Raw genomic sequence first — 24,529 nt, forward strand, 5'->3', positions numbered from 1 at the left:
ACCATTCTTACTTATTTTTGCTGTTGTTTCCAACGGCGTCGATTGCGTTACTTGATGCAAGTAAGAACCCGATTTCCGATGTCGTAGAGTAAAATAAATTTACTGTAAATACAAATCATGCGAAAAAATTGCATCAAATTAATGTAGAACGCGCGGGACAGACAGTCGGAGTCTCAAATTTCTACAATTTTTTTCTGATCTACCACTTGTAGGGGCTCATTTCATAAATTCTTGGAGAAAGAAAAACTTTCGCCGGCTTAGTTTTTCGAAAATCCAAAATTTAATTTTCACCCATAGAGTTAACACAGGAATGGCGGCCATTTTGAATTTCAAATATCGCAAAATGTTGAGTAATTTGTTTCGACAGTTCCAAACTTTGCACGGTGACCCTCGATTTTTATTGTTGTTTTCGTAAGAGAATGGTTGAAAGTTTCATTCATGAAAGTTTGAGCAAAAGTTTAAGTCTTTCACTTTCGAGGCCCATACTACCTTAAGAGAATGAAATATTCGAAGACGGCGTTGAACATTGGGGTAGTATGCGCCACAAAACCGAAAGATTTAAACTTTTGCTCCAATATTCCGGAAGAATACTTTAATTATTTCCTTTCGAAATCAAGAATAGAAATTAGGATCACCGAGCAAAATTTTGTACTAGAGAAAGAAATAACCCAATATTTACCAACTCTTGAAATTCAAAATGGCCGCCACTCCTACGTTAACTCTATGGGGGAAAAATGAAATTTTCGATTTTCACAAAATTAAGCCAGTGAAAACTTTTGTTACTCCATGAGCTTCAATACTACTCCCCACAAGTGGCAGACTAAAACAGTGTTGTAAAAGTTTGAGAGTCCGAATATCTGTCCCTGGAGCGCATCCTACCTTAGGAATTACGTCATCGTGGGCGACGCAATCCTTTTGAGCACAACAGTTTGAGATGGCAATGGTTACCTTTTTACTTCAAGATCATTTGGACTCTCGCCTTCCTCTCCGCCACTTATCGTCCATGTTTGCCAATGGAGCAATTTTTGGAGGGAAAACCCGTTTTCCTTATTGTGCGTTGCTACTACACTGGGTTTCAATTCGGTGCCACAATTCTGTGTGTGAGACAATCTAAGCTGAAAAAATATATTCTAGCTTTCAGCTGTAACATTTTGGATCAAGTGCAATCAACTGTTCGGCTATCGATCCAGACAGAGTTGCCCCATGCTGGTTTACTGTAACTAATCAATAACTCGGTGACTTTGAAATGTGTGATGATACCCAAACTAATCGTTTGTATTGTACATACAATGTCTGTCAGAAACAGACTTGCGACACCGAAATGAAACCCACTGTATCACTGATGAAGGGATGTTTTCGACGCGTTGCTTCTTTTGCTTGGCTTGTAAAGCTAGATAAACACCGTGACGTCATCGCAACTCGGGGAGAACTAAGATTGGGCTGAGTTATTTTCCACAAACAGTCTTCCTTAAAAGTTTATTACGGCTGCTGTGACGAGATTAATGACGAAATGCATTATTGATCTAGTCATATTTGACACAAGATTTAGCTTTGATATCATCCGGCCAAAAGATAAGATCTTGAAAGAATCGATCGACTGACAAAGAGATGACGCTGATGTTTACATTTTTTTGCAAAATTTTCCATAAAAAGTCGCCTCTGGGAAAAAGTTCTTAGCAAGCGGACAGGCACACAGTAGATAACCTGTATGCTCAGTGGGTTTACCCCGTACTTTGCACAACACCCCACGATCTAGAGGAAATGTGCAATATTATTAGCACAGATCGAAAATAGAACGTGTGCAGGGTATAGAAATAGTGTTTTTTTGGGGGGTCACCTTGATGACTTTACAGCTTCCTGTTGCCTTTCTTGAGTTACTGCATCCATTTGCAGACAAAGCCTTGCAAGAATATGTTCTTACGAGCAAGCCTACATGCACTGACAAATATCAAGTTTCCAGTCACCTGAGCATCTGGGCGACGGTGGAAATAATCTGACCTTCGCACTGTCTACCAGAAATGCCATGGTAATTAAGAATGTTCGCCAGAAAAAAAAAATTATGACGTAAATTCTTGATCCCGAGCGCGAAGGGGAAATATTTTAACCTCTGGCCTTTAACGGCTGATTACGTCACTCGCTTGGTGATAGTTTGAGAATGAAAAGTCCGTCGGGATGAGGCCGTATCTACGGTGCAAACATTTTTAATTTTAACAAGCGAGAAACAAACGAGATACGCCAAGGAGACAAAGTTGAGATAAAAAAAAACGTAAATTGGAGCAAGCAGACGGACAAGTTGGCGCCGCCGTTGTCAAATATTCAGACAATAGCTGTAAGTTTCGATAATGTGTTTCTTCTGGAAACAAGACGCGTGTTTTTGAAATTTACGCCGACGTAATTAAATTCTTTGTTTTGCGCCCCAGTGCACGTAAGAATGGTATTTACCGCGTAATTTTTCTGCCCACAAATTTGTGTTTAACATTTTGTAAAATGTACTTGAAACGCTGCTCAGAATGTCATATTGCTGTGTAAATTATGGAAATGCAAAGAAGTCCCTGCTTTGATTCTTCAATAGCTCAGTAAAAAGCTTCGTGCTTTTCCGATTACTATATATGTTTGTACTGTGTCTGTGTGTCGTCTGCTCCACGCACACTGTGTTGCTCGGTCGCGCACATCTAAGTCGGTTACTGTAACCAACTCTTTTGGGTTTGAAACGGTGGCCGACTGGTTTTGTGTGAGGCCTAGCAGCTAGGCGATGTTGCCGTGAGTGTGTGGGGGTTCGAATCCCGTTTGGGTTATAGTAAAAAATATATTTCAATAGGCATTTATATTACATAGAAACAATCAAGAAAATATATATGTAACTTGCGGGTGTAATATTTTCTGGGTGGACGCAAGGTATTAGCATCACAAACAAAAAGAGCAGAATGATATGCGATGTGCTAGTTGAAAATAAACTAGTCCGGACTAAATTCAATGGTCACTAATAATAGTGGATATCACAGACATGAGGTTGTGTTTTCAAGTTGAATACTGGCATTACTTTGTGAGTGGAGAAAGTGAATGTGTTTTGCAAAAAAGAAAAAAAAACCGAGACAACAAAAATTAAATACCGTGGAGCTCATGGCGAGTACGGTGGGCGGATCGGTGGGCCGGACACGGGAATAAATAAAAGTTGCGCAGATCGACGGTTGAATGGATGACAAATGGCGTAGTTGGGAATAAGAGATTCATCTTGAGCTTGTAAGGCGCAGGATATGTGGCTATATATAAATATGTGCATAGCATATGGATGGTACGTCGGTTTACGGCGATATGCACTGAGGGATGAGCATGGCGAATTACTGCTTGATGAATGTATTCTGTACGACGAATGTGGAATTTATCCAAGGAATATAATGAATGAATAAATGGGGTGTTAATGCCTGGAATTAATAACAGCCTGGAAAGCCAGCTTTCGAGTTCAAAACCCATAGACATTCATTAAGTCGAGAATTTGAAAGTCTACACAGAAGTAAATCTGTTTGTGTGCGATCCCAAGAGTGTGGGTTGTATGGCATACATCAACAAACAAGAAATACGTGGGTCTAAACTATTTATGCCTACTGAAAAACCAAAAAATAAAATTGCGAGGTCGTATGAATATATGTCCGAAGGGCTTTGTGTGACTCCTCGAAAGAGTGATCCCAAGTAGTATCTAGAATGATAACATTCTGACTTTTAAGTTAATGGACGTTCGGTTATGGATTATGAAAAATTTTGTGAGTAACGCTAGATTTTGCAACAAGCATGGAAACATAGGTGTACCTATGCGCGTGTCGCATTCGAAGCAGGAGACATACTGTCGAACTTTGTCAATAGTCTAATCGAAAACCGGTTCAGGGCTGCGATGTAGGTACCCTATTCTCTTGTCAGTGATTGTACGCTTCCTTCTTAAGGTAGAATGCGCCTCGGGGACAGATATTCGGAACTCTCAATATTTTACAATTATTCTTCTGATCTACAACTTGAGGGGGCTCATTTCAAAGCTCTTGGAGAAGGAAACATTTCGGAAATTTTGAAAATTTTGTTTTTCCTCATATTTTGAACACATGGATCGCGGCCAGTTTGAATTTCAAATATCGGTAAATGCTACTTAATTTGCTTCTGCAGTGCCGTATCATTGAGGAAAGTTTAAGCAAAATTTAAGTCTTTTACTTTTTAGGCGCTTACTACCTTGAAGGGACAAAGCCGCCATCTTGCCAATTTTGTTTCATTTGAGAAGTAATTTACGTTGTTCACAGAAACATGATGAACTGTCAATCATTAGAGCCCTACTCACATCTTTCGTATACACGTAATATGTAAATGTGCTGATGACGTAACTTTTTGTGTGTACCATACAATATGTTATCAAATCATTCATTGCAGTAGCTAGAAGTAAAGAGTGAATAGAGATCTCATGACTGAGAATTTAGAATGTTTCAGCGAGCAGAACAACATGGATAGTTATTTACATGAATCAAGAGTAACCGAAATAATTTGAAAAGATGGCGACTTTGCCCCTGACATGACAAAATGGTGGCCATGCGGCGATCTTGAAGCCATCCAGAAATACAATCATTATTATAAATAGTTTGCCAATTTTAAATGAGTCATTAGATAATGATATCCAATTTAAAATAATTTTCTGACATTTAAAATAAAACAGTGGACGTCCGGCCGAACGCCCAGACATATTTTCGACTCAGGTTTCAAATGACTTGTCACACATTCCTGCAGTAATTCGTATCAGCACTAGATCAAAACCCTTTTCATGTTAATCAATATTCGAATTTTAACCTTGATAAAAAAATAATTTATGACTTTTGGACTTTTCACGTAAACATAGGTTGCTGCTATTAACATTTTCCGATCCAATTTTCTATTTAGAGATATTGATCTCGTCCTAAAACAGAATTAAAATGCCAACAATAAGTCACACACCAGTGTGTGGCATACACATAACAAGTAGCAAGCTGTTTTAGGGCAACGCATTGACAAGGTCTATCAGACTTAAATATTTGCCTTCATATTAAATTTCCGCCTAACAATTTACAAGCCAGAAATTGGCAGTTACTTAACGATCTTCACGTTAATTTTGGAACAAAGTATATGGTGACATACCAGACTAATTAATTCACTTCAAAAGACTCGACAGTGATTTTATGATCCACCGTTTTTCTTTATAACATCAGTTTCAGCGTTTGATCATTTGAATCTAAGACAGTCAAATAGTATGGCGGGAAAATGCATTTCGCAAAGACAAGAAGCGTAAAAAAATCACCGAAAAGAAACGAGTTTTCCAAAATAAAACCACGCCAAAGACCCGTACAATATAATACGAGTCTACCTGGAACTCTCAGTGAAAGATAGGGGATGGATTATATTAATATTCATTTTACGCCAATTATATTTTTCGGTATCAAACCGTTTTGCTAATGATTCCTTATTAATGTGGAATATTTAAGTATCTCACATCGTGCATATTGCATTGCCTCGAAGGTAAATGACTATTTTATACGTCTAAGGATAGCCCATCCAGGGTCTCTGGGTGAAGATCTTGCTTGTAGGAGTCCGATTCGCGGTTCCAACGCGAGGTTATTTCTTCTTTGCCCGTGATCCTCTATTCTGTTGTGTATCTACAGACTAGTCAAGTGAACAAAATGCCCGGGCCGACCGTTTTATATCGCGAACTTAATTGCACATTAATAATAAATTACAAAATATGAACACAAAATGGGGGCATTTATTACAAATAATGGTAGGTTCGCTTGCTTGAAAATAATGACAAAAACTGGTCGTTGACGATTCCTGTACTAGACCGACGCGACATGTTGCGTTTCAGTGGCCATATTTTTGCAGTAGGATTTCAACTCATCCTAAGGGGCAGGGGTGTTCTAGTTCCATTATTATTACGCCGTTCGTTTACTCTCTCCTCTTGTGTCAATATTTGCAAGAGCAATAGCGATATGCCATTCCGCAGGATTTTATGACTCTGCGTCACCAAAATAACCTTTAATAACGGCAATTTCGTCTATTGTGTGTTCAATTGTTGCCTTAATATTTTTTGATTTCTAAGCCTTCCTGTTCCGAGGGTGAAAAAAGTGTGGTTTAATTTGAATTCGTTGGCGGTCACTCTGCCTGCACTTTATTGAGCGCTCTCTTTTATTGGCACGAAGCATTTTGATGTAATGTGGTGGTTCTGAATAATTTTATAGCTATAAACAGATGGCATGACTATGTGAAAATCCCGCATATCTTAACACAGCGTGCTATTTTTACAAAATGCATGGACTAGCCGACATTCGTATGCCTGCGTTAGACATTGTTGTCATTACATAGAGACAGTTGCAATACACGGTGAATATTCCTCCAACCATCTACCGCATCAGACAATATTTTCGATCACACTTTAAGAGTTGCTACATAAGATTCTGCATTATAACAGTAACACTGTCGGTGAAAGCCTCCGAGTTAATATTACGCGTTGTTTTGATCAACAGACTGAGAAATTTACAGCATAACATCCGGGTACTGTTATCATCACAGTTATTATTGACAATACATTCCCTTGTAATCTCTACATTAGCATAGGCGCCTGGCTTACAATTACCGCGGAGCATCGTCCAAATTCTTTAACTACGGATGAATCATAGCAGACACTCGCCGCCAGAATAGCAATTGAAAGATTACGTCTATGGTCAACAGACTTTTAGTAACGAGTACATATTTCAACATACAAATAAATAACTAAAAATATAAATGTATAAATAAATATATAAATAAGATATACATTTTAAATATGATAATAAATAAATAAATAATGTTTGTGTCTTTATTTATTTTGCCGTGAGACTTGACATAAGGCTAAAAACAAAAGGTATTGTTTTTATTATAATTCTTGCATGCGCGTCGATCTGCGCTTGTTGCCGCGCATCAGCCTTTTATTCAATGTTCGCTTGAAAAAAATTACTGACAGCATGAGGGATCGTAGAAGAAAAAGCTATCGGCTATGATATCGCTTGTATACTATGCACTCTACAGTTCTGAGTAGTCAATACATCGTTGTCATTTTTCTGTGTGTTTTAATTATCGTTGTACGTGAACACTTCTGTTACTGTTTTATTGTTTTTGGTTTTGTGGGTAATGGAATAGTTCAAACACGAAAGGGGAATATGAAAACCTCGTCACAGCATCATTTTTGCAGGAGACCTTAAGTACGAAAATACAATACTATGCATACTAGTTTAGTCTAAAAGAGGATTTCAAGAGGACATGAAGTTGACTGGTTCATTGTTTGGCTGTGCTTATATTTTCTCATCATTTTTCTGTTTACCTAAAAAACGTTCCAAGAACGTGCTTTATCGACAATGGTAAGGAATCTGTGAATGCTGATGTGGGTCGTGTGGGGGATATTCCTCAATAGGACGAATTCATTCAACGGTATCCGTGACACGAAACTGGAAAAAACGCGCATAAAACCGAAATAAAACAAATAAGACGTAGACAGCGTCCTCTGCCTGGGGGGTCAAGGTTATTGCGAACGATAAGATATATTCTGAGAAAAATATCATTCTACATTACAATCTCCGACCTACAATCAAACATAACCTATCCGAAATTCCGTACTGAGGCTATTTACAAAGTTGTATTGATGTCCCCGACGCGTGTAAAGAGTCGAGATAAAAATAAAAATAAATACTTAAATTATGGATTTTAACAGGTGCGATGAAAAACAAGGTTCGAGGATAGTTGATCAGACATCGGAGATGGAAATTCTTAATGCCGGGATAAAGGCTGTAAGTTTTGAGAGATTCCCATTACTTTTGATACATAAACAAAAGAAAAACTTTCTTATTCTCTTCCTTGCAGCATGTTGAAATACACAAGCTTAGCCTGTACCATGCACAATGTAGGCCCAAAAAGTGCAATATTATTGTTGACAAATGAATTCCCAGTCCGGACTAGAATTCGTTTGTCAACAACGATATCCGACATTCCACATGTACAGACTGTACTGAAAAGTTGAATACTGGGTATTTTGTCGTTATTCAGGAGACATAGAACGAGATTTTTTTTCAGAAAGTACAAAAATACTGGAAAGTACACAACAAGCTGGAGCATGCAAATGGGGAGCGGTAATAAGGCGCGCCTAATCAAAACGCTTGGGCTAACTCAAAAACAGAAAGCACTTCTCAGAGAAGAAATTGAATAATTCATGATATTCATATCGCTCCAAGCCTGGTTCTCATGACTCCGACGCCGGAATGTAACGTGGCTACATGGCTATTTTACTTGCTGGAAATTGGGATGACATGATTATGGAAAGAAGAAATAATATGCCAGGTAATTGAGAAACGTCCTCCGTAATTAAAGTATAAAACAATTCGCGAAAAAAGACAAATGATGAAAGTTTTAGTTCTAAAAACAAATAACAACAACAACAAAAACATCATCATCATCATCATAATAATCATAATAATAATGGCGATTCGCTATACTATATGACTGCAGGTTATAATTCAATGTGTAGATAATTTCAACATGCCTATGTATGGATTTTTTTTCTGCGAAGCTACTGACAGATAATGACAATGATGATACGGATCGTACATTGCAGAATTATAATAGAATAGTGTGTGCATCTGGCTGAAGCGGGCAATTTGTATTTAACTATGTAAATATGCCGACCTGTGATGACACCGTATACAGGCGCGATCCTTTACGGACAATTCTAGTAATAATGAATGCCAGCATTCGGTGACGTGGATGTTCTGAGATAGAATCTAGTAATTTTGTGAAACCTATACAGAGTGCGATGACATAGTTCAGCCGATAAGGAGAGCGGATACGATACTCGTAAGCTTTCTTGCGCTGATGGCACCGAGATAGAAACGCCAATGTTATGCAGTCTTTGTTGCCAACACAATTCCCTTTTTTGCGTAACACTCTTTAAGTCAATAACAAAGTCGTCCAGATTTGTTGACAGTGGCAGCCCTATCTCAAAGGCCGGTCACGTGACAAACGATAACTTTACAACTCTGAGAAAGCACGAAATGTTTCCGAAATTGGAATGGTGAATATTTTGTTTATTTTGCAAACCGCGGCATCTCATAAAAGTCGTTACAGAGAAAGGTGGGCGACCTTGAACATCGCTCGATTCAACGTCTTTGCGAGGAAAGATACCTTGATGAAATTTGATAAATGAATTTAAGAAGTTAATGACATAGATATGTTATGCAACTCACCGACAGAAAACAGTAGTACAAATGTAGTGTTTATTTTTTTCAAACGTTGTGGGTTGATTTGGTTATGCCGTCTTATTGCATTAGCAACCTTGTCATGCGCAATATTCGCTTTGGAGTTGGAGACGTCAATATTTCCCTTGAGGGCGGCAAGCTTTTTCGGTCCGTGTTTTCATTTAATTGTCGGCAAAGTCGTGAGTAATACCAACGGTCAACGGAAAGATATGGTCCATACGATGGACAACTGTTGCTAAAAAATAACGCCAGAAAACCTTAAAACACGCTGTAGTATTTACCTACCGGCATATACTATCAACTGACTTAGTTATATCGACCATACATACCCCTACCACTGACCGACCATCTTACAAGGTACATCAATTCAATGATCAAAGGGTTGCGTGTTCGGTCGGAAAATTGCATCAATTATTCATAAAACTATCACAAAAATAGTTCCAAAGCACAAAGCCAGCTATATATACGAATACCTGGACGGGTACACGGGTTGTACTCGTCTACGAGGAACTGGGTTGTCACACGATTTACGAAAAGCTTGGGAAATGATGAGCGACAAACCAAGACAGTATACCTAAATACACGCTTGATTTGTTTTGTGCTGTTTTTGCTGGCCAACTTCAAGTTTTCCTTGACATGTAGATTTTTGAGACCCCTCTAAGATAAATCATCGTTTTGGGTAGTATCAAATTATTCTCTGTTGAATTTTAATGAATAAATAATGTGCATCGCTTCAGTGGCTCTACAGAAGCACCGTTGGGACTTTTCAACCCCGTGTATACTTGCCTGCGCTAGAGCAGCATCATTTATGGTGTTGCCTTTTACTCGTCGGTTCATTTATCAACAGTGTATTGGAAGAAATTGTGATGCCCAAGACAAATACCTAGCACCGGTGACTTTTGCCTCCACGACTAATACAGCGGAGTTTTTAATTTGAATCATGAAAATTGATTGACGGTTTTGCATAACAAAGGTTGATGTTCTGATAACGCAGAATATATTTCTTGTTCACTTTGTTTAATTACACCTGCGGGTAATATTTTAATCTCATTTTGCTAAATTGGAAGGAATAAGCTATAAGAACGTAGGCGGTATTGCTTTCACTTAATACGCCGTAACCTTGTGTGAGGAGCCGTGCTACTTTGGACGACTAATGGCGGCGGCGCTAACGCAGCGGAATATTTCAATAAAACAAATTTGAATGTCTGTTAGCGACCTTTATTTTACCACGAACGTGTGGCCTTGCATTTTGTCCGTTTTGTGAATTCTATGAGGCAGTTAGCCGGGAAAATATCTGTGATTTATGTGTGCTTGCAAAATGAATTTGGCGGTCACATGTCAAAGGATGAAACTGTGAATGGTGAACGTAAATATCACTTGAAAATCTTACTAATCGGAAATAAGATACTAATCGGAAACAAGATACTTAGGCGGAGGAGAAAAATCTAACATTTATTTTGAATTATTTGGGAGATATTTCATGTAACGCTAAAGGAGAACGCGTATCTCGCGACAGCCTCTACTTAAAACCGATTTTAAAAGTTCTCGCTGCTAAAATATTGCTTTGCACAGGTCCTTCGAGCCATTTTTTTATCGAATGTTTTGTTGCAACCTGTCATGCCGAGACTTGAAAGGTGTTTGTATTGACGATTAATTACAACGAAGCTGACATCTCAAACCTCCGAAATATCGATTTTCAATTAATTTTTGTCGACATTCGGCTTTAGAAGTATCGCCAAAGAGACAACTGCAACATGGACGGCTCGACAATTTTAGTGGTCTTACCGCTCCCTATTAGATTGACGACACACTGTTAGCAACATTCGATATTTTTATTATATTTCATTTTAATTCTTAACATAAAACTTTCCTCAGTGTCTCCGTAAAATGCGAAGTATTTCACAATGAAGTCCAGAAGTGGACCATAAGGCATATGTTGCTTAGAACGTCAGATGTCGGTTTTATATATCAATCACTTATCTCGCCGATTGGCATCCAATTGAAAGCCTGGCATTCCATTTCGAATATTCCTGCAACGGTTAAAAAGCGTCGCGCCGCATATTCTCAAAAGTCAAAATGGCGGCAAGACAGTCGGAAACCACAGGTGCAATTATTAATACTTCAGAGCACGTTCATCGTATCTATTATCATCGTACGCTACAGCGGATCGCTCATGCTCCTTTTTTTCAAAATTAAAGTGGCAGAGAAACATGCAACATTTACAAAGAAAATGTGTAACTTGTATTCCCTGAGTGCTTTCAAATTCAAGCCGTAAGATTAGCCCACACGAAGATCCCAAGTTCGAGACTGCGTCACCAGGGAAAACGAAACTCGCGTTCCTTGCACAGCGACGTCACAGGGTCTAAGGTAAGCCTCCATACCTTGGAGATATTATATATCACTAAAATGCAATCTGCCTCAGGGGTTATAGAACTCTAGCTAACCATGTCTTGAATTTCCGTCCTTGCGTGCAAAGACTGATTACAGATATGATTAATGAGCGGGCGAGTATTAGTGGTAGAAACCAGAAATGATAATTGATGCCATATATAGAGTTGCTCGTTCATTTACATAAGAGAATGACCGTAAACATAAATTTTGCTGAAAGCGGCAGAAAAGTGAAAGAGTCGAGGGAAATTTTTTTTAAAAGGCCAAAGTTATCAAACGTTATAAATAATACGGTTTCTTCTGACCTCTGACCTTTTAATGGATTCTCACTTATGCCGAGGAATGTTTTACGTGTGAGTACAATTAATTCAAATAAACGCTCATTACATTAAACGAAAGTAGCATCATCCACACTATGCTTCCGCTTGGACTGGCATTGATGTTGACATGCCCGATTCATTGGTTTTAGTACTTAGAGCATTTACTGGTCAATATCATGCACAGTCTTAAGTAAAAAGACAGCCACAAGTGGCCATTTCCATCACCCTTACATGACCATGCCCCGTAGTATATTTGTCGGCATAAAATCCGCCATTTTTGATCGAACAATTCAGTATAAGAACCAACCATATGCCCTAAATTCATTTCCAAGCAATTATAGTTTTCTGTTTTCTTACAATTTTTCACACAAAAAATTGCAAATATCACCACAAAAGCCACGGAATCTTCATTAAGCAGTGTGTGGACGAGTTGTCCATTTTTGTCTGATCTCAAAATTGCACGCTTTGTTATAGTTTAGCATCTTTCCTTCAGTACAATCGTGTTTTCGCCCCATTGTATCCACATTCCAAAAGCCGAGGTATTACACGCCGCGTTTGTGATATTTTTGCGGTCTACAGACGTAAGCATCCACAAACGTATTCATATATATACATTGTCATTAATCGTATACAGCAAACGGATGCTCACTTATAGCTCATATTCCATACATAAACATGACAAATGGGTACTAAAAATAGAAGCGTCCTACTATTTGCATTTTCTGGTAATTGCCGCCATGTTTGAGGCAACGAAAGGAATTAGTTCGTTCACCTCTGTGACAGCATAAAACGTCGTGACCGGCTCGTTGGAGGTGTTTATCTCAAGTATCGGCAAGCCGCATGCGCATCACGCGTCCTCGAGTTGGTAATAATAAACTGTGTGTCAAGAATGAAGTGTACTATAGTTTTTCATAACTAAGCGTTGACTCGCACATACGATGCATGTGAAGGTTAGCACTAAACTGCCAGAGATGGCACTCACCTTTCGCAGACTCGCATGGTCCAGCTGGCGATCATCCACAAGGTCACGGTGAACACCAAAAGCACCGTCCCCGGGCAAATTGTCATTAAAGTTTTCAAAACGAATCTGGTATTAAAATTAATTCTGTTTAATGCACCAATACTTCGGGACGAAGCATCTGTAAATAGTTTACTGTGTAATAGCATCACACGGCATATCAGATATAGTCTGAGAAACATAGGAATGGAAAGAATAATATCCACATCGGCCGTTGCCACCAGCGTCTCGCGTGTGTATGCATAATAAGTTATCCACTGAAAGGTATAGTGGCCCGGTATCGGATGGATTGCACTCACAAATAGTTCCATAGTGATCAACGTGCATCGCTGCCATGTCATCGCGATTCGCCAATCGTCTGCACAGTTGTCAACCAAGAATAACTGCAAAAAGGGAGAAGCAAGAGATGAGATATATGCAGATGTGTGAGATCGATGCCAGGCGGTACAAAATGGTAGCTGGGGAATACGTAAAACCCTCTGAGCGCTGTAATTTTCTCCCGCCAAAATTTTAGTGCAAAATTTTACCAGTTTTTATGATTTTTTCTGTATTTTTTATAATTTTGGACCAAATGGACATAACATTTCATTTGCTACAGTTTTTTCTCAGAGTTTTGGCAAAAATTTGAGAAAAATTGACTGGATTTTATTTTATAAAGGGGACAAAAATAGACTTTGGCGCTCAAAGGGTTAAAAACAAACTAAAACATGAGAGTATGTATTTCATCCATCGCACATTAAGTCTTAAAGGAAGCATAAAAGCAATAACCGTGTTATAATTGGCCTCGGTTAGTGCACGGATGCTGACCATATCAATAACGACCACTTAATCCGGGCACTATCAATCTATTAACAAAGATATGCAGGATTACGTTTCTCTAAGCACGGTACTTAATTAACATCAAGAGGACGGTATTTAGAATGCAGTATGACTGCTGTCGAAAATAGCGTAAAAAAGCAAAATTAGCATAAGTTTAAAGTGACCTGTAATTTGTTACGAAAACATATTATGAACATTCCCTTCTGTACATCGATATCAAAACATAAAGATAAACGCACTAATTTCACTTCTCAAGAAATTAAAATTTCATTTTGCTCTACGATTCGCAGATACTTTGCACACGTCTCCCAAAAAACACGGAATGAATTTAAATCATAACGATCAATAGTATGCAAAATTTTGTCCATGAAACGTGTTTACGGCAATGCATCATAGATTATACAAAGTATTTATACAACTGTGCGAAGGTCACGGCATACTGTAAAATAAAGTACAGATGCTGTTCATTGGATGGTCTTCTTTAAAAACTCAAACTTCCTCATCTAAAATAATTTTGCCCCGTTTGTAAAGAATCTTCGCGGTATGGAACAAATAAATTGTTGGTGCGATATAAACATGTATGTAAAGTCACCCAATGGTATTTATCCCTCCGCATGTTCGCATCAAAAATTTATCACGCACATAATTTGTGATCGTCTTTACGGAGTAGCATTTGTAAAAGTTACTACACATACATTTGAGACCAATTAGAGTAAATGAAGCAAAGAAATGACAACCGCTATGTAACCTCGCGCCGATTCTCCAGCTTCATACATACATTTACATGCATTTGATCTTCGACACTGAAGGGTATTTTTGTCCCTAGGACCAGGAATTTATATAATATGAACAGATCTCTCTTCCTGGTTATGTGTCGTGCTGGATGAAACACGAATAACCGCCTTCGCTTACGCAAAATACTATGAAATTTTCCTTGCAGGCAGATGTGCCGATTATGACAACATCATATCGTCAACATGATCATCGGGTGATTTAATCACAGATTGACATTTGAGGAGAAGGCTACACAACACTAAGGACCCGGAGGATTTTGTGATACATCAAAACATATTCAGGAAAGCGACTGAAAACCGAAATATCTTGCATGAAGAAGGTCGGTGACCAAAGTTCAGTGAAAATACATCATCAACAAACGCAAGAAAGTGGCTTGGTCGTGAACAAGCTCTTCAAATCAAAAGCAAACAATTCAACCCATGTTAAATTTGTAAGATTTCAAACTCGCCAAAACGCTCGGTAACAATACTGCACGCCGTCTGTTAGAAACGTTAATTTATTGAAATGAACATTGAGATCACACGCTTCTAAACCTGCAGTTTTGCAAAAATGCATTCACACTAAAATCACGTTGGTCAGTCAGTGCACGACAAACTGAGACAGCGACAAAAAGTTACAGCGATACTGACTGTGACTTTTTATGACATTATTAGTATCAGTGCGCCATAAAACATACATTTTCATATTCTTTTCCCAGGCGAATACTGGAATACGAAGTGCAAGCCTTGCAACCATCACACATCGTGTGTTATGTCCAATGTTAGTGTTGATAAATGAATTCTAGTCAAGACTGACAGTGAATTGTGACCTTCGACCATAATTTAATGACTGCACATAAACACAGGCCAGGCTAAGAAGTGGAACAATACACGCATGTCGACGCGATTTTTGAGAGTAGAAAAAGGAACTGCATTATTGTATATCGGATGAAAATATTGAAAAACACATCAAAAAGTTCGCAAATGGAGCTTGAAAGTGCATTTCAAGGTGAAACATTTTAACTAGTCTCAATCAAAATACAAACATGATAAATTTTAAGAAAAGCCACCTTAACTGCCCTGGGGTGGGCGTATATTGTATTGCTTCTATACAACCTATAGATTCCATTAATGGGACGTCAGGAAAATACATTACGGGCCAACAAAACGGACTTTGTTCTTTTCCTTTGCCGACTCTCACGGCATACTGTACAGGGAACCTTTGTCGAGGGCTGCATGCAGAGTGTGGAAGCAGTTAGAAAATTGGATGAGAATCAAAATCATTAATTTGACCTTATTTGTTGACTTTCTCCGATGTTGAAATGCGAATAACAGTTTGGAAAATGGATAAAAAACATATGTCGTTGACATTTATGTCTTCCATTTACCCGCTGCAATGTGAGAAAAGCAGGCGAAGATATGACGTCATAACGCCCCCTTCCCGTACATTACGCCCGTCCTACGCTTAAATCGCTTATTGCTGGAAAACAACATGAATCCGCAGTAAGATGTACACCGCACCACTCATTTCATTACTAATGTAATAGAGAAGCTATTGAATAAAACAACACACTGCTACATTTACACGACATTTAAATATTCTTGGAAATGGCTCCAAGAGGCTACCCGATGGGTCTGTATATAGGACAACAAAGCAATATAAAATCCCTGAACAAACACCATTTGTAATATCAATTCCACGCATTTTGTTATTTCTCTGAATAAAAACGGCACAGTAAAATGACCTCGAATTGAGCATAGTGAAGGTTCATAGCCAAATACGTGGTGTTGAATTACCCTTATGACGAATGACAGCGACGTAAAGCTCGTCTGTATTTGCAGAGTAATATATTTTCTGTTCAAAACTAGGCAGACAGCCTTGACGAGGATATTGACAAAGTAAATATACATGCACGAATTAATGAGGGCAAAACGCATCTTATTTCTATCCAGGACTTCGGGACTTGCGACTAAAATACGTGAAATATAACTGTCACGTCAGACCGAGTCAAGTTACACACGTGACCCTTTGTCAAAGTGTAATGTCAAACTGACAAGGATGAGTGTCAGAACACACACTGTAGTGACAGAAATTATATTTATTTGCATATATGCCGGTAAGTCTAATCATAGGATTCCCAGGGTTGTTAACTCGCTGCATGTGAACCTTGAGGACCCCGGAGACCAGGGGGAATACTCGACGAAGAGAGATTCTCTCACTTGCATATTATAACTTGCATATAAAGCGAAATTGGTGAATTCCATGTGTTCACGACTCCAAACTCCATGGATAGCTTTTACACGAGTCAGCAGACATCATCAACAGCATATGATAGTAAGAAAAGAACCACAGGTACAAGATTTGTATGTATGTATGTATGTATGTATGTATGTATGTATGTATGTATGTATGTATGTATGTATGTATGTATGTATGTATGTATGTATGTATGTATGTGTGTATAATGTATGTACATATGAATGTATACATATATATATATATATATATATATATATATATATATATATATATATATATATATATATATATATATGCCAGTATGAATGTATGTGTGTAGCATGTCTAGCTGTCTGTATGTATTTGTTATGTAACACGCATTTGTGTACACGTATTTATTATATGTGAACAAGTATATGCGCGAAATACTCATTAAAATGCTTTGAAACACTCGAGTAATAAAAGAAGTTGATGATAAGATCAAACTCAACGCAAATGTAGATAAAAGTGTGCGAGCAAGATTGGAGCCGACACGTGATTAGAAAATATATATCCTGATTGTCGAATAATCCAAATCCGACGGGACGCTGCCCGCCAAGAGGTGGTTGATCACCAGAACGTTGTTGGAATTATCCAAAGTAAATAAAGTGAGACGAGATGGAAGACTTAACCCCCTTCGTCTTACCCCTCCCGCTATGAACCACCAGTAAATTCTAATACAGAGTAAAGATTTTCAGTACATCGGTTCCGTTTGCAAAATGAAATATATTTTCTCATTACGGAATCTCCCTTCATTCTTCATAATAAGTGGTGACCTTGTGGAGTTGTCTTTTTACCTTGCAAGATTTGACAGGATCATAGACCCTCGAGGAAAACGTTTTTCTCGAGGGTCTATGATAGGATCGAAAACTGTTCACGCCATATGCCACTTGCAACACGAAAAAAAAACATTGCAATCAACGATTAATTGGTAGTCTCTAACGCGCCGCTAAAGTCGCCACCAAAATATTTTGCAAGATGTTTCGTTTATTTTTGGAAGTCACTATACGGCAGGACAATCAGTCCACGCTATTAGAAAAAAAGCCGTTTGAACGTTTCAGTATTGTTTGTGAGCAAACAGTGACCAGTAGTTTATGACAATAAGCTAAATTGTTATTCACGATTCTCAAACTGCATTCAAAAAAACACCTCGTGGGGTATGTAAGGAGGTGCGGTAACTACATATACAATAAAAGCACTTGCAAAGTGTAATTCTATCATTGATGACAACGCTCAGTACACTGTGAACATGTGAAAACATGTACACCGATCGTCTGAGGTACATACTCAATCTCAGTCAGTTTATTAGTAAATATTCGACAGTGTGGAACTTTATGTTCACAACATCGATCGAGAGAAAATATGCTGTACGACCAATCCGAATAGACGTATCACGTATACTGATGATCATCTGATCACAAGGAGGGGGTCGTAAAAGGTAGGAGCCACATTTGAGAAACAGTCGATGTATCACTAAGTTTGGTATAAAAAATTACATTACATACATACATACATACATACATACATACATACACACGCACGTGTACATACATACAACCCATATATAACATATATCACATATAAGCCTAGGCATATTAACACACACACCCTACACACACAATATATATATATATATATATATATATATATATATATATATATATATATATATATATGTGTGTGTATATGTATGTGTGTATGTGTGAGTTTAAACAAATGTATTTATGTACGTACATTTGTACGAATGTATGTATGTAAGCGTATGTATGTATGTATGTATGTATGTATGTATGTATGTATGTATGTACGTACGTATGTATGTATGTATGTATGAGTTTACATGTGTGTATGTCAATAAAAATATGGACGTCCAAATTACTGACATGAACGATACTTAAATATTCACACTGAATCAGCAGCCGTTCATGCAGTCAATTATTATTGCATATTCTGTCAAAGGTTTTAACCGTGGCAACACACAACAGAAGCATTAACGCTATCGTACATTTGAATAGAGTATAATGAGCCTTCGGGTAACACACACGCTCAGCTGAACGACTTCAATGGGTATCCTAAAAGCGACTACGCTAACGAAATAGGACAGGCTGAGGGCCTCGCTCAGGTTGGCATACTTCTATTGCAGTACAGGTGATGGAAAGTTCAGAAAACATTTCAAAACCTACATAGAGAGCTTACGAACTCCAAAAACTGTGTTCAAAGTATGGCAGGGTTAAAAGGACGACACCGTACTGTGTCCGCTATCTCTTCCAAGAGCTTTCACAACAACTTATGTTTTTTTGCAAATTATGCAGCTATTTTCAACTTAAATGTCAGGGTATGATACCACATTCCATTTTATTCCAACGTGCGATTATGTTTTCGTCTGTTCGAAACGAAAGAATGTCGGGAATCCGGTTGATTGTTAAGGCGCCGACATCGCGAGGTCCCTACAACAAAATTATCCTACGAATTTCTTCCATTAGATGATTGTACCGTCAAACAAGTCCTAAGCGGACCTGTGCCTCAACCTTCCCTGCTTAAAAACTGTCAAGGAATTGCTTTGGAGCAGCAATACTCCTCAAGCGGCAACATTATAGTTTACAAATTCAATGTAGATTATATATATATATATATATATATATATATATATATATATATATATATATATATATATATATGCAAATTGCATTATATATGTGTGTATATATGTAATGTTAAACTTTGTGCGTTTGTTCTTACATATTTGTTAACACATTTTGAATATATATATATATACATATATATATATATATATATATATATATATATATATATATATATATATATATATATATATAAACACCTTCGTGCGACATAATTTTTACAGTCGCGCAAAGTATAAATTTGCCAGTAAACCATATTATTTATTAGAAAGGTACAGGTGTTATTAATGATGCCATTCTTGAAACCATGCGTAGCGGTTGGTCTCTTTTACCTGATATGAAAAAGGAGCTGATATGGAGGCATCAAATAAAGAGACGTTTAAAAGAACATACGTAGAAACAATTAGCCCAACGTTTAGGGCTTTCCCAGAGAAGAGAACGCAATACATTACTCTTCTCCTAACTCCAAATTTAAAACGCAATAATAAGGCATCTTTCACTTTCTTTCAGAAATTTCGAAATAATACAAACAGGAGTGCGTGAACAAATCTCGTCTACTTTGAGCTTACGTAGACAATATATCGTTTACTTGCGGACACAAAACAGTTCGGTCACTCGTTTTGTGGCTTTCTTAAAGTATTCAGTAGTGCAACCTCTAAAACTGGCCAAGGAAGCTCGAAAATAGATCTAAGGCTAAATCGAGTGGTTGTGTTTTATTTTTGTTGCTTGACATGTTTTTTGTTTTACTTTTATTTTTTTTCCAATGTCAATACCTGTGCAAGCAAGATTGCCGTGTGTGACAGCTGGGTACACGAGCTGGGAACAGATGGAGATCTATAAATGTTAGCTTAGAGTCGACTTTTTTAGTTTTGAAAGTGCCAAGGCAATGCAGTAAAAAGCACAAAACAATCGTCGCTGTAGCTCACAGCTTCAGTGAATACGATGTCAGGTTTAATACCACATTATCCGTCACCTGACTTCGACACCGTCATGATCGTAACCTGGCGTCAAAGATAGAATTCTTGCAACAAAACCCTCAGACTTCCATCCGCGATGATACTATTAATAAGTAAACTAGGGCGCTCTCTGCTATCCATGATGCAATCTCTCGATGAAGCGATACCTTGTTGGCCCATAGCGGCAGCGTGAAGTGATGCATTCTGGGCAGTGCACCGGATGAGCGGCACGTACCCACAGGTTCCTGGAGCTCTTTCAATGTGACGTTTCGCGGCGCATGCCACTAACTCTGGAGTCGAGAGTTTCAAACCGCTTGGCGACAGTCATTTCGTGTCTTTTCCTGTTTATTTGAAACAGGGCGAAGACATAGGAAGCTATAGTACCTTCGCCAACAAAACACTGACTGAAGTGACAGGGCACGTTAAACCACTTAGCAAATATCATTATATGCTGACGTTTATCAATACATGTATTTCATAAATCTATCTAATTAATGGTTCAAATATTCGCGCCAAGACATTACAATGTGTGTATGTATAATTGTAAAAATAGGTTAATGGATATGCACTTAGTGAAACGGATTTCCTTGTTATAGTTCGCTGGGTCGCGTCACTTTTATTCCCGCCCACTTTGGTGATTTTGAGATTATTTTCCCGCACGGTCCACTCAGACTTACCAACCCACGAACAAATATTATGCACTTTTTACCCATTGTGCAATGAGTCTAACAGGTATGCGAAACGACAGTGCAACACACAAGAAGTGAAATATTGAATGTATTTTAAGATGGCGGAGGGGGAAAGTACAATCTTAATCAGCTCCTATGTTTGCGAGGACACCACAAGACCGTACTGAGCAGACTATCCGACAAGAGTTTACTTAAGGTAGAACGCGCCTCGGGGACAGATATTCGGACTCTCAAACCTTTTCAATTCTTTTCTGATCTACAACTTGTGCAGATTCATTTTAAAGCTCTTGGTGTCAGAAAACTTTTCACCGGCTTAATTTTGCAAAAATCGAAAATTTTATTTTTCTCCATAGAGTTTACACAAGGATGGCGGCCATTTTGAATTTCAAATATCGGTAAATCTTGAGTAATCTGTTTCTCTAGATCCAAAATTGGCACGGTGACCCCTCGATTTCTATTCTTGATTTTGAAAGAGAATGATTGAAATATTCTTTGGGGAAAGTTTGAGCAAAAGTTTAAGTCTTTCACTTTCGAGGCGCATACTACCTTAATGCCCAGGTAATCATACGAAACATCGATTGCAAAACACATTCAACAAAAGAGTGCCTTTCTGTTACATGTAGGTACCGAATATTTTGTAAGCTTATTTGAAGAGGAATCAATTTTACTGGCTTTCACGATTTACACAGACTGTTTTCCCTGTGATTTTGTGATAAAATATTGGCAAGTACGTTTTAAATTTCTTCAACTAGCTGATAGGCTGAAAGGTGAATGCATCGAGCGAATACCAAACCTGCAAGACTGAATCGAGATTCGATATCACAAAAACCACGTTGACTCGCAGCCGAAGTGGTTTTCCAGTCCACTTATTAATCTCATCATGCAAGGATGAAATTGTGTTCAGTCGGGCGAGTGTGCAGTGACATTTTTTGATGCTTAAATTCTCATATAATTTGTGCAGTGTTTCATCACAGCTATACTTCACATGAAAATATGTCATTAACGATTGCTTGTCAGTCCACAGAGCAACTCGATTGTATCCTCGTTTATGAAAAGCATGTCCAAATCATGATGACGCAATTGGTCTTTCTTTTCACCCAGTTGAAGGTCAAAGAAAATCACACGTGATGTTTGCTGGGCCAGTTAATTACCAAAGACGATGAATAATTGATGACTCGGTATTGTTGGACAACGCGCCGCTATTATTGTTGTTTCGGGGCACTAATTAACGGAATTGCCAACGCGTGCAAACGTGAATGCACAAAACCAACCGACCAGATAAGGAAGATTGATGGCTGTCAGGCTGTTTGAATCTTCATCTGGCTGGTCAGTGCCAGATACTGAGTTATAACAATAGTACTGTTCGATTTTTGTAAATATTTGCCATGACTTCATGTTCGATACTTATCTCTCAGGCTCTTGCCTGTGGTTTCAATTTTACCGAAACGTCAGAGACAGTGTTTTGACGCTTAATGATTGAATGTTTGTGTCCAGACCTGGATTCTTTAAGGTCAGACACACAAAAACAAACAAACAGACAGACAATAAACAAACAAGCAAATAAATAAATAAATAAAAAATTTCAGATCCGCGGAAAATGAGTTTTCACTGCTAAATAAAAGACATCTCAGTTTGATTAAGCAAAACAAGTGCATTTGTCTTACATTTAAATGATGTTGGCACATGTGTTGGAAAAAGATTATCATCCATTTCTATATCTATTAATCATAAGAGAAGAAAAAGCAGTATAAATGATACTTGACTCAATCAAACCCCGCTTCTTTCTACGTTGATATGGCCGATATTTTGGATAATTCATACATGACGCGCCAACGTACTTCGTTTAGCAGTCTCGACCTTTTTGCAGTTTGGCGACATTTTACATAGCATGCAAACGTCATCATTTTCTCATTAATATCGTTGACGTTACATCGCGTCACGAGGAGAAGTTTTTAGCCTTGCCTTCTTCATATTCGTATAGTGCAAGACACGGTTAAAAATGCTGTTGATACGAAGAAACAGGCGACAGTCAAAGCTATTTCGAGACTTGATCAAAATAGCTTGCTTGGTTGACAGGCCTATCATCGAACAGCGTATATAGTCTATCAGCTTTCTGTGATCTTCTTGAACTAACCAACTATTTTGCGTCACTCCGTAGACCTAGCTAATTCCGACCGATGGGAAGGGAACGAATATCTCTTCAGATGCTGCAACTGATGTTTTTTGGACATCGACTGCGAGACAGGATGTAAATGCGGAACAACGGTCGTGCATTACAGGGAGGACGTGACCGTATTGGAATATTCGGACCGTGCTTGAAGTGCCGATGCTGTTGTGACGATTGGACCTCGTGTCAGACGAAATAATTCAAAGTTCGAAAAACACTTGCACGGCTGTTTCTGGTGACATGGAATGGACCGCATATTTGCAACGCTCACATGTCAGAACATATCAGATGGACATATTTTCTTCTTTGGTCAGTGTTTTTGTGTTGTCGTGTTTTGTTCGGAATATTTTTGTTGTTATTTTGGTTTTTTTTGTATTTTGGTTTGTTTTGCAACGCTTTATATACGATTGAATAGTTTCTGCTTGCTAGCTATTAAAACTGACTCCTTTCACCATGGCCTCCTCTTCAAAATTACGACTGAGTTGTCATGGAAACTGGGTGGCAACGCATTGGCATCCGTTATGTAACATCTCTCACCGGCGGACAATAATTCTCATCGATGCTAATCAACTGCGATACATCGATCCTCTTGTTTCCCTTTTCCTTTTTCCATCAACATCGTCCACGACGATCTGAGAGAAACAGTAAAGCAGCGAGTCCCTGCCATGTTCCCTGGCTCCCGCGTTCCAAATGTATGAATTGTGACATTTCTGAAATAACGCTCAAAATATGACCTCGAGATTTTATTAAAAGGACGACAGTTGACGCACTGTGTAATGAGGTTTTAATCATATCATAAAATGTCACAAACACTGGATCGAATCAAAGGGGTAAGCATAGAATAACCAAATATTAACTTGATCAACCCCAACGTCCTGTAAACAGGTCCTAAATCACCATCGATGACAGTGGATTTCGCCAAAACCATGGTGGGGAGAGGGTCACAGAGACCTGTCAAACATAGCAAAGCGATAATGTACTGGCAAAGCCTGTCCCGTATCAATCGCTGTGTCCTGCCTGCCTGTCTCTATTCTCGCATCGTATTAGTTATATGCACTGCCATTGAGTGGGAACACCGTGGCGAGCATTAGGTAAATTGATCTCAACAAACTATACGCAGGTGCCGACAGAGCAGCTTGCATCTGTTCCGGCCAGAAATAAAATCCGCATTGTGTCCCATTTTCCAGCCTGTGAGCGGTTT

The 24,529-nt window shown here is 38.4% G+C and overlaps 1 protein-coding gene across 3 annotated transcripts in view; it reads right to left on the minus strand.

Moving 5' to 3' along the window:
• LOC139121266 (small conductance calcium-activated potassium channel protein 1-like) overlaps positions 1-24,529 on the minus strand; it is a 114,388-nt gene that overhangs the window by 22,190 nt on the left and 67,669 nt on the right. For all 3 annotated transcript variants that reach the window (XM_070686002.1, XM_070686001.1, XM_070686003.1), the window contains exon 4: positions 12,969-13,387. In XM_070686002.1, the coding sequence (XP_070542103.1) occupies positions 12,969-13,387 (419 nt within the window). The remainder of the gene's footprint in view (positions 1-12,968; positions 13,388-24,529) is intronic.

The sequence above is a fragment of the Ptychodera flava genome, chromosome 21 (genome assembly GCF_041260155.1).
Source record: "Ptychodera flava strain L36383 chromosome 21, AS_Pfla_20210202, whole genome shotgun sequence".
NCBI lineage: Eukaryota > Metazoa > Hemichordata > Enteropneusta > Ptychoderidae > Ptychodera > Ptychodera flava.